General features: G+C 36.2%; 1 protein-coding gene across 1 annotated transcript in view; it reads left to right on the top strand.

The window, feature by feature from the left end:
• Positions 1-11,129, top strand: part of LOC122253290 (uncharacterized) — a 29,748-nt gene extending 18,619 nt beyond the window's left edge. The window contains exons 11-12 of the mRNA XM_043016235.2: positions 3,688-4,266; positions 5,547-11,129. Of these exons, the coding sequence (XP_042872169.2) occupies positions 3,688-4,266; positions 5,547-5,783 (816 nt within the window). The 3' untranslated portion in view covers positions 5,784-11,129. The remainder of the gene's footprint in view (positions 1-3,687; positions 4,267-5,546) is intronic.
• The last annotated feature ends 1,371 nt before the right edge of the window (positions 11,130-12,500 follow it).

Genomic DNA, 12,500 nt, shown 5'->3' on the forward strand with positions numbered 1-12,500 from the left:
GACTTTTTGTGACAGGATGAATGACTGTTACTATTTTTGAAGGAACTGAGTGGACCAGGGGTGGAGGTCTCCTTCCTCTCAGAGATGGAAAGACCTGGCAATGACACAATCAGTGAGAATAGTTATATTCTTTACTGATCAGCTCCAGTAATGGGCACCCTCTCCAGGCGGTAGCTATAATCATCTTAAGCAGATGTAAGCCCTTGGTAGTAGAGGTACCTCTAGTCAAGGTGTACAAAGGTATTAAGACTGATGCACTCATCCTATTTTATTTTATTGCTGCATATGCTCCTACCAGTTAACCCATTGGCCACTGTATTAATAAAACATGTATACAGTCATGTGATGGGTTTATGTTGTATGGCACGGTGCCATCTGCATTTATCAAGCTGGTTACTTGATGTCCAGTGTGTCCATCCTATGACTGCCCTAGGGTATTTCATCTGAGTGAGAGAGAAGTGTGCTTAGGGATTTGCCATGGTTCATTAAAGTCAGAGTGCACAACCACCTGATGGACCCTTTAGCACAGTGGGACATCTTTAAATGTGAAATTTTCAGTGCAGCTCAGGAGTCCATTTGTGATGTGCTTTAAGTCATTCTTGAACACTGTTGTGAGTAATTCATGAGCTACTTGCAGCCTACATTGACCAGTAGAAGACATATGACTTGGTGCATCATAGATCAGTTTTGAGACTGAAATGAATTTCAACTAAGATTATTGGACTAATAGCAAAACTACATACTGGTACTGAGAGTGCTGTACAGGGCATTGAAGGTGATATTTAGGTTATTGACCTTTACTTTGCAGATGATATTGCTATCCTGTGTGATTCTGTGGAGACCCTAGAGGCAGCTCTTGATGCATTCAGCAGTGAGGCAATGCCCTTGGTTTGGTGGGTCCTGGACAAAGACCATGATCCAAGACTTTGGGAAGAGCCTAGTCTTGAAGAGCCTGGTCTGTCAATACACGGTTGTGGTGAAGACATCAAAGTCACACATTACTTTACATATTGTAGAAATGTAATTCATAGCTCTGGATTGATGACCTGGAAAGTCAATAAAGAAGTTGGCTTGTGGCAGGCCAACTGAACTTTTAAATAGGAGTATCTGATGATTCCTGTACTTGTACAGAAGGCCCCGATATTGTTGGTTTTGCTGTACAGCAGTAAAACTTGGACTTTACTTTGTCTCTTGGAGTCACATCTCGATGCCCTTTTACCCAGTCATTGCATCAGATTTTAGGACACATTGGCAGGGCCATGCCCATTGGCAACACTATGTAGACTTATGTAGGACCTGTTTCTCATACAGTCCAGGGGCTGGATTCATCAAAGCACTTCCCATGATAAATATGCCGGTAACTGCAATTATCATTGTAAACAGACCGCATCGGTATTTATGAACAACTTACCATGCTAAATACAAAGCTAAATTTACCAGTGATTAGAGCACTGGTAAGTCCACTGGCAACTACAGCACGACTCTCTCCTCAGGCTTTATCTCAACAAAAAATCAACATTTAAAGCAACGCTTTAGTTTGCATGTACACCTATTATGATTAGAATGATGGCAACTGTTCATTTTCATATGAACATGATAAAATTAAAGAAAATTCACAGGAAATAAGTGAGAATAATGTTCACACAGCCAAGGGTAAACTTACAAAAAGTCATAGGCCTACAAGAACATTAAAAATAATACTTGGAATTAATAATTTGATGATTTCAAACTTATTTCATTTCAATGAATATATGAATATATAAATGTTATTTGATTCAGAAATTGGCGATTCATACGTTAGAGTTCAGTAAATGATTGGAGCAGCAACCACGCCTATCTGAACTTTGGAAAAGGACAACAATAAATTTTAAAATGGCCTCCACATCTATCGAACCTCTGGCAAAATACAAGCTCCAGAAATAATGAGCAAGATGGTTTAGACTGATAAATAGCCAAGGAGGTCCTTTAAGAACACAGATGATAATAATTAAACCAATTTATTATTTTTTTCTTTCTTTCTTTTTTATAAATTGCACTTCTTTATCATACTATATTTATATTGAAAAAAGTACAAACTGCACCTCACTGTTTGTTTATTTTTGTGTTTGCATAAATTTATATACAATTATTCATAATCATATTCATTTGAAAGGTTTGATTGCCATTTCTTTTTGGAAAATAACACTTCCATTGGATGGAGCCATTGTCTCTTACCTTTTGAATGCAATCTCTAAAAACATAAGAAGAATAGTATGTTTTTTGTAAACCATTACATTATATATGATCCTTAAGATCATGAAATAGAATATGCTTTCTAGGAAATGAATTTATATAGAAATAATTTTACGCAGAAGAAATCTCTATCATTTCTTTCTTAAAACTTGAAAATCTTGCTGCTGGATCACAGGATTGGTTTAAAGATTCCTTGAAGACAATCCCACCCATTTGGTTGTCTCTTCCAGACACAGTCCTAGGTAAAGGATGGCTTTGGAAGGACCTTAACTTATGCAAATGGGTATCATGATATATATGACGCGCGTGACATTTGGGGATTTCGGACAACTGTGCCGTTTTATTGTGCTATGAATAAGGTATGAGTGATGATGACAGTTACAGTCATAATTACTATAATTACCGTAATATTAAGCAAACTTAACATCCAAAACCTAGAAGGCACCACTTTCTTCTAGCACCAGCAGGAGAAAGAGTCTTGAATGGCACCCATCCACAGTCTTTAGCGAGCACTATCTTTATAGAGAGATGGCACATAGCAAGTTACTGACCTCTTACTCTAAAGTACCGCTGATGAAGGATGTGTAGGCAGAACGAGAAGAGGAAGGTGACTCAAACCATACCCAGTGTCTAAAATGTGCACCTGTGCCATCAGTCATAAGTACAGGTTTCCTTCCTCTTATTTACCTCTTCATGTTATCTTCATTGTAGATGGTTATATGTTTCGTATTCATTCATGACAGCACAAAAATATGAAAAAATAAAGTTGCTTTTTGTCCTCCCATAAAACAGCAATACTTCTATCACACTGAGTATAAAGTAAATATTGAGCTGATATGGATCATATACTACAATTTTAGTCAACTGCAGCATTGATAGGTCTCTAAACACACATAGAATAACAAAAGTGCCTATAGTTTTATAGAGAGTGGGAAAATTCAAATTATGTTGCTTCAAGCTGCCTCGCTCTGAAATAAAACCCATCCTGGAGACTGGCCAAAGCGAATCTATCCCCTGTCTGCAATGGGTTAAAAGTTGTGGGATTCTTGCAGCTTGGGTTGATGTGACAATTTGCCCTTCTTGGCATTTGCCCCATTTGATTGATTGAATGAAGTACAATAAATGATATTAACCCTGTCTGGACGGGTGGTACAGCACGTGTACTGCGCATTCAAAAGCCCAGTGGCCGGGCGGCACAGTATTGTGCCAGCCATTCAATTGATTTAGGCCTAATAATTCGAACGCCCCGGCATTTGGACATTCAAGGCTAGAATTCCCCCGTCGGGGATGGGTTAATGTAATTTTTTTATGATGGAAATATTGAAAATAGATAGCAATTTCAAATAAATTTGATGATTGTGCTAATACACTGTAGATTATAAATAACCCTATGTTAGAATACTGGTTGGATTTTAGTGGATAAGCCTTATATGAGTATGGTTTTATACTTTTCAGATTCCCAAGCATTTAGCAGACAAGCCAGCACACCCAGCTGCCTTCCCCAACCCCCAACCTCCTCCTGCACACCAGCGGCGCCCACATCAACTGCCACCTCATCAACAAAGAATCCTCGGACCACCATTTGCACTTCAACACATGATGCGACGAAGATTCGTAGCTTTTCCTCCGCCTCCTGCACACCTGCAGCAGCCACCACCTGCCCACCAGCAAGTCCTACCTGCACACCTCATGGTTGTACGTGAAGTCAACAGGCTACACCATCACCATCACCACCACCATCACCACCATCATCACCAACAGGCTCTAGGATTTCCTCAACCCATGGATCCCCAGCAGCCACAGCAAAACCAACCCATGAGGGAAGATCCTGTTGGTCCCAGGAATGAGGTAAATGCTATAATGCAAGCATTCATGGGAGGACCAGCATTTCCTCAGCCCGTGCCTCCCCAGCAGCCTCAATTCCAACCTCGTCTGGGGAGAGAGGACCCGATGAATGAATTCATGATAGAGGTTGTGGGAGTTCAAGCGGGAGAGGAAGCAAATCCTGAGGCTCATCAGAGACGGAATCAAGAGGTATAACACATACTCTTTTTATACAAACATGTATCCCCCTTACATGCACATGCAAACACACACACACACACGCACACTCACACTCACGCACATGCACACTCACACTCGTGCACACGCACACACACACTACTTCTTCTTCTTCTTCTTCTTCTTCTTCTTCTTCTTCTCCTTCTCCTTTTCCTTCTCCTTCTCCTTCTCCTCCTCCTCCTCCTCCTCCTCCTCCTCCTCCTCCTCCTCCATCTTTTTCCCATTCTTACCCTCTAAATGTTTTTTTATAACTTGTGTTACAAAAATATGATGGAAATATATTTGAAATTTGTATTTTCTTTCTTCAAATTTACCTTTCACCTTTCAATTTTGTGTTGATGCCAGTAACTATCGTTATCAAAATTAAGAATATAATATCAGCAACACTTTACTGATAGATATGTTTTTTTTCATATATCAGTAAAATATATCTGAATAGGATGTTTGATAGCTAGCTAACAAGTGTGTACTGTACTGTTTTGCTTGCTTGTTCAAAATATGTTTTCCAAAAGATATATCAAGGCAACCAAGGCCAATACATTCCTAACATAATGTAGCATCCATTGGTTTCCAAAGTTGTATGTCAAACAATAAGCTTGTAGATATTTACATGTACTCAAAATCCTCAAACAAGAAAATAATGAGTGTAATGTAATTGATGTCTTAGCCATACACTGATTCTAAAATAAATGGTGTAATTACATTGTATGGGCAAGTATGGACAAGTACAAAGTACACACCAATTAAATTAAGAGGAGAGTACAAAATACTACACAGTAGCTTAATAAGCCCAGAGTACATCAAGTCCATATCTGATGGGTTACAATGTAAAATGTTAAAATCCCTCTGGTAAACTAATAACGTGTTTTCAATGAAGCAAGAACAATCAGTGTTAAAATAACCAGTTTCTCAGTGATATGAGAGCACATAAAAAGGACAGAGAATTGTAAACCACACTTTTAGAAACCACTCTGGGGAACTAATGATTTGCCTTGTTTAAAATAAAGGTAATCAGTGCTATATTAAGCAATTTGAAATCTAGTATCAGCACAAGCATAAGGGATTCTAGATCAAGTAGAGTACATTAATGATTAATTACAGAGCAAAAAAATAGCTTCAGGATGAAAGCAGTATATACGATGAGAGAAAATGAAGCATTTTCTAATTGCAAGTTTTAGTTCTGGTGTGTGTGTGTGCTTGCTTTTGTGTAAACAAGACTAAACAACAAGAGCAAGTAACCATTTTTCTCCTAGGTTCATGGAGACCTTCAGCAGCAACAACAACAACAGGAGCAGCAGCAGCAACAGCAACAGGAACAGCAACAGCAACAACAGCCACAGGAGCAACATCAGCAACAACAGTACCAAGAAGGAATGCAAATACAACCTGAAAATCAAGGAAACCAAAATCAGCAGTTCCAGCATGTGCAACATGAGAATCCTCTTTTCTTAGACACAGATGAATTAATGAATATCTTTGGTAAACTATGATACTTAATAAATGATAGCTCATGTGATCAGTTTATTTATTACTTTATGACAAACATGTATCTGATTAAACATAGTTTTATAAAATGAGGTTATGTTGTTATTGTTTTATATTAATATTTTAGATTGCATGATTATTGTGAATATATCATTAAAGTATTGTATCAGTTGGATGTGGTTGAATATTTTAACATATATGATTACATAAATTTTCGTAGGAAAATTTACACTTATAGCTACTTCATATACGAGGCTAGGTTGAAAAGTTCTGGATTCTCAAAAACTTTTATTTCTAATGTAACTTTGACAGCTTTTCAAAGGTCTCCTCAGAAGACTTATGTACTCATATAAGGAAAGGCTTGATGATCATTGATAACAAAATAAGGCAAACAAAATAAATGGGAGATAAATTGAATTTATGAAACTTCTTTGGTGAAATACTTTACATGAGGTTCATGGGATAGAGAAACTAGCATCAATTTATTTTCACTTTGTAACAAAAACTATCCTAAATATTTTATTTCACCCTGGAAGCTTGCAGCACCCCTAGGTACTGCCCATATCCCCCCAAAGTGTAGTGGCAACCAGTGAGGACCACTGCTCTAGAACCACTTCAATAATGCTTCAGTACTGGCTTCAGGCCAAACCTCTCTAGCAGCTTCAGGATTCTAAAGTCTTCCTGAAGCTCTTCTTTGACCTTAGGGAATGTAAAGAAGTTGCAAGGGGCAGGTCTGGACTTAACCCATTCACACCAGGGCGATTCTGGCTTTGTATGGTAGTAATGCCGGGGTTTTGGAACGCATAAGCCTAACACCTTGAGACTCTCGGGCACACAAGCCACGAGCCTGGGCTGCCCGCTCGCTCACCCTGAGTGCCGGCCTTGCCCAGATATCTCATCACCGGTGTCTGATGCAAAAACCATGAAATGTGTCAGCACGTCATCTGGCACAAGTGGGTTAAGAGAGGATGGCCAATGCAACTCACCCTTTGCTCCTTGAAAGTCCTCTTTCAGGTGTGCACTGTCTGTGGAGGATGAGGGTCTTGATGCTGGTTCTTGTTTATTTCTCTAGCTTCTCCAGCATCATTGGAAGACAATTTTAAACATGTGGGCTATGACTATGCAGTGATTCAGTAGCTGAACAGACATGATGACTATGCATGTCAAAAAAGGAGCACACTATCACCTTTCATATACTCCTAGACTTCTTGACTTTGAGAGGAGGATCCTCTGGAAACACCCACTCAGTAGAGTGCTTCATGGTTTCAGGATCATACTGATAAATCTAGGTTTTATTACATGTAATAATACTGTGTACATTCCTATTAACTCCCCCAGTGAACCTGGCATGCTGTTCCTTGACCCAATCCATCCTCATTCATTTCTGTTCCAAGGATGTGGATGTGGGAGATCTAGTGGGTACATTACTTCACCACTCAAAGATTGTTCTTTGATATTTCAAAGATGCTCCTTTTTCCCTTTTTTTTTTAGTCACCTGAATCTCATGATGAGTTATTCTTGAATCCTCTTGCACCAGTTACTGCATAGCAGCAATGATCTGTGGAGTGACAGCTGTTCATGGGGGCCCTTCCCTTAGTTCATCTTCAAGTCTTCCTTGGTCCCTCTTGAATTCAGAAAACTAGTGGTAGTTGTACAAGAAAGCAGATGTTTTCCAAAAGCCAGTTTTAGCTGTTCAAGGGAATGCTGCTGGTTAAGGCCACAAAGGAAGGCATGGAAAAATTATTGCTTGGAAGAACTAATTGGTGGGCTCTGGCTGTATTAGAGAAGGTGCTTCACCCTGCCATCTGTCTTATCATGTCTGAACATGTTGAGTGAGTGACTTGAAAGTTTGGATGTCCACCAATAGATGCCAGCAATGCAGGAAGAATCTTGTTTCAGTATGACTACACATGCACTTTTGTCACTCTTGTATTCCAAGTCTCAGGTTTACAACATAAAATTGGGGAAAGAACATTTTTCATTCCACTGGCCATTTTTCACCTCTGGCCAGGACTATAGATAAAGGCCTGTATTTTTCTGCCAATTTGCTATTCATCATCATAATTTATTCTTGTTCTGTTGACAATCCTTAACTATTAACCATTTATACTGTATCCTACTTAATCCTAGCCAAAGCAACATTAGCTTTAGCTGATGTATCAACACTGTAATTAAGCACAAATCTGATGTAATTCTGGTGTAGACTAGCTTGAGCAAACTATACGAAAGCAAAATGGACCATACCAGACCAGTGTACTCATCATATCCAAAACAAAACCTCAGGAGCACGGTACAAATAGTAAATTGACAGTGAAATACAGACCCAGTCTCAATCTCAACAGAAGATACTAACACAAATATATTCATCATAAAGTTTGTAATTTATTCTTAAAAATCTGCAAAGGGATACATAATTTTATTTTTTCTATGGATGTAATTTCTATTCAATGGTAGAAGCTGTGTATATTTTGTATAATGTGATCTTCAGTCTCAATTCACTTTATCTAACCCTTCAACTTCTACACAATAAAAAAAAGTTGAGGCTTAAAAAGCAAGAATTCCATTTATACAAAAAATATATTTTGGTTGCTAGGACACCTTTCTCCAAAAATATATTACCATTCATTTGGATCTGGTGTTCTTTTGTCCTTGTAATTTCAAGAGGCCTTTGTGATTTATTAGAAGAGAAAAAATAGAGAAAGATGTAACATACTGTATTGCATTTTAGTTACTGTATTTTAATGATTTGATTATTTTAATACTGAATGATGGATTATTAGTAATGATTATTATTAATAATAACTATTAGTAATATGATTAGTAGTAAAGATTATTAGTAATAATCATTATGAATGATTATTAGTAATGGTAATTATGTTTCATAATATTTGTTTCATAATCATTTCAGTTATTTAATGTGTTTGTGGTATATTTGTTTGCTGACTAACAGGGTTATCATTTTAGAAAAAAAATAATTTAGTTACCAAAGATCTCAGTTTGAAAATTCATTCATTGTTTAAATACTTTGTTGGTTATATAGATATGAACAATAAGCCTTCACTCATTGTATCTAAATTAAGATGTGAACAACTGATGATGACTTACTTCAATCCAGAATCTGTCATGCTTTTTTGAAATGATATTAGAGCCATTGAATGATATAAATGTGGCCATTTTATCTTTCTTTTTTCTTTTTTTTTTACTAAAGGTCTTTATAAAAGATTTCCCTGCTAATTTGATTTCTTGCTGCTAAATATTCCTAATTTTCTGGTAAGTTCAAAACTGTAGCAGTTTCTTCTCAGTTGTGTATAGAAAAGCAAATAAGTATTACAGAGTAAACAAATATTAATGGTTGAAAGGCATTACTCTTGAAATAAAAGAAATTATACATAATGTTTAAGGAATTGGATATGGAATGAGATTTGCTTTTTAAAATCACATTTTTTGAGCCACATTTATTTTATTTGTATGTAAAATGATCCTATAAGGCATTTATTTTTTAAAAGATATTATTAAGATTCTCACCACAACTGCAATATGATTTTTCCTGCAGTAATTTCATCTTGTAATATATAAAAATGTCATAAAAACATGTACTTGTTAAAAGCTTTCATATGATAAGAAACACCAATTTCTTCATACTGTGAGAGATTCTTTTAAAAAGGATTTTTAGAGATGTTGTCGTAAATGTAAGGGAATTGTAATCCTTAGTATCAGTTTCACTATAATGATAGCAGTCCTGATAAGACTCAGATTATGCTCTCAGTTTTGTCAATTTTCATTCCATAATTAGGAACAGTATATGTTATTCTGAACCAAGACTTTCAGTTATTTTGACTCGGACAGAAATTTTGTCAGAGTTTTTTAAGATTTTTTTTGTTTTGTTTTATAAGTATAAGTATGATATAATAGTAGTTTTCATGACCAAAATCATTGTAATTAACTTGATGTCAAAAATATTGATGATTCAGTACAAAGATTGTATATACAGTATATATATATATATATATATATATATATATATATATATATATATATATATATATATATATATATATATATATATATACATATATATATACATATATGTATGTGTGAATGTTGTATATGAGTAGATGTTTAGTTTTTTATGACATGTGAATAATGGCCATTATTATTATATGCCATACATTATTCATTCTTCAGGCAGAAGTAAAATTGTTTATTGTAATTGTTTTTGTTAGAACTGCTAAAATATGAATGAAATTATGGCCAGCACCAACTATTACTATTGCTTTCTTATAAGAGGGGCAGTGAAAGCTAAAAGATTGTGTTCAGTGTAACCATTTTTATGATTGCATTATAAGGTTTACTTCAGAAATACTTCAGGACTCGGGTTTAATATTATGCGCAGTAATGTTCTGATACTGTAAATAAATCTGAAAGTTATTCAAGATCTATGAATCAGTGACATCACACTTATTGCAATGGTAATTCATCTGGGTTATATCAAACTGGCATCATACCCAGTATAAGCTGGGGTCACATGCCCCACCAGCTTTTTTTATGAATTTTTTTCATGTTTTTATTTTTTCATTTTATACTAATGTGTCAAGAGTGCATCATTATTGTTTTCCTAATTGTGCATCCCTCAGACTTTTGGGTTGGAAGATGCCCTTGATAGCAAAAACAAAGCAATGAGGGAGAAGAAAGATTCAGTAAGTAATATTAAGCATAACTTTAACCAGGTTCACATTAGGAGCTGAAAATCTTCATTTGTAAAGATTTAAAAGGTATACTAAGAGAGATGTTTTCTTATATCTTAATACCAAGTTTTAAAATGCTACCAACACACTTGCATAGAAATTCAGATCGGTATATATTTCATTAAGCCAATATTTAATTATTTGGTGAACAGGAAATTACCAAAACATGATAGTTCATAATGAGAATATAAAAATGTAATAAGAAAATATTTAATCCCTGAAATAAAGAATTATGTATTTTGATAAAACCTAAAATGATGAACTACTGTTCATCAATTTACTCATACTAATAACTGTAAAACTTTTTTTTTTGGTTATGTTTAATAAGCGACAACAGAAAGTGTGTTAACTTTTTTTTGTTTTGTCTTCCTTTGGCTGCTGCTTTCCTTCCTTTGTTCTGCATTGTATATGTACCAAAAATCAAATGGTTTCTCAAGTCAATGTAGATGGAAAAATGTGTTCTACAAAAACAGTGATGGCGATGCTGTTGCTTAAGTAATATGGTGTTGTTATTGAGAAATTGAACATTTCCTTATGGCTACAAACTTTTCCATTATTTTATATAACAACAATTGACACAATATAACTTATAAATTTCTGTGCCAACTGCTTTGTTTCACTTACTTCCAAATGGTTATTGGTATCAGTGGTTGCTTTCATCTTACTGAGGTATCTCAATGCACGGAAATAATTTTTTGAAAAGGAATCGTCAGAACAATAGGCAGTATTTGAGACAACGCACCTGACTGATACTTTAGTGACAGGGGAATGAAAGTGAAATTCAAAAATATATATCTAAGGGTGTTCCAATTAAGATTATCTTTTAAATATAATTTTTTCAAACCATATCAAAAGTGCTGCATCACTTGGTCCAATTATCAATAAGAGGGTTTTCAAATATTGGCTGAAAGTGTACAAGGTACTATACTGACTGACAAAATGCAAGTTTTTTTTAATTACCTTTATAACTTTCTGATTATTGGCTCATTGATTCGCAATCCGGACCAAAATTGATGTTAACTGATGTTAACTGATAACACTTCTAAAGAGTCAAATGTAATGGTAATTGTAGTTTCACTGACCTATAAATATGAGTGAAAGTGCATATGGTTCCGTGAGAGGACGCGTGAGTAAAATGTAGTGAATGAAAGCCCACTCAATTTTGATGAGTTCCAAGCGGAGAGAGGTAGCGAGTTCTTTTGTAGCATACTAAGGAATTAAAGTCCATGACCCTTATTGGTGTGTTCTTAATGTAATTAATGACTCTCATTCCAAAATATTTAAAAGGGAGTCACTGCGTCTCCTTCCCGAGCGCAGTAACAAATTGCTGAGTTTGCTGATTAAACCAGATTGAGCCGGCACACACTCATGCGTCCTCTCATGTCCTGGCTTGCCCTTGGCTCGTGCATTCGTTCATTTATCTCATTCCTTCTGGGTTTGCTTAACGGCCTTGACTCGTTACAAGAAGGATGAAAGATTATGGATTTTAGTAGTTATTCCATGAGAACAGTTTTCACAGCAGTATCAAAATCATTAAATAGGGCGAGGTATTGTACGCATTATAAAGGCACAATATACCCTGTGAGTACATAGCACAACCATGACACGTGTGGTCAACTTATGGATTTATTCTCGGTGAGAGTTTAAAGTTGTCTGCACGATTGAGCAGTGTCCTCGGACACAAGTGAGTAAAAAAAGGATTATGCTGAAGTTAAGTCACCAGATGGTGGGAGAGAGAGAGAGAGAGAGAGAGAGAGAGAGAGAGAGAGAGAGAGAGAGAGAGAGAGAGAGAGAGAGAGAGAGAGAGAGAGAGAGAGAGAGAGAGAGAGAGAGAAATAAAAATGCATTATGGATTTCATCTTCTGATTCTGAGGAAGAAGAGGAGAGGAAGGTTTATAAGAGAGTAAGGGGGAAGCAACGCGGTGAAAGAAGGGCAGGTTAGCGGAAACGGAGGCAGGTCACAGAGTCCGGCGGTCT

This window comes from Penaeus japonicus, unplaced genomic scaffold (genome assembly GCF_977035675.1).
Source record: "Penaeus japonicus unplaced genomic scaffold, GWHDUDI00000001_assembly GWHDUDI00000006, whole genome shotgun sequence".
In the NCBI taxonomy this organism is placed as follows: domain Eukaryota; kingdom Metazoa; phylum Arthropoda; class Malacostraca; order Decapoda; family Penaeidae; genus Penaeus; species Penaeus japonicus.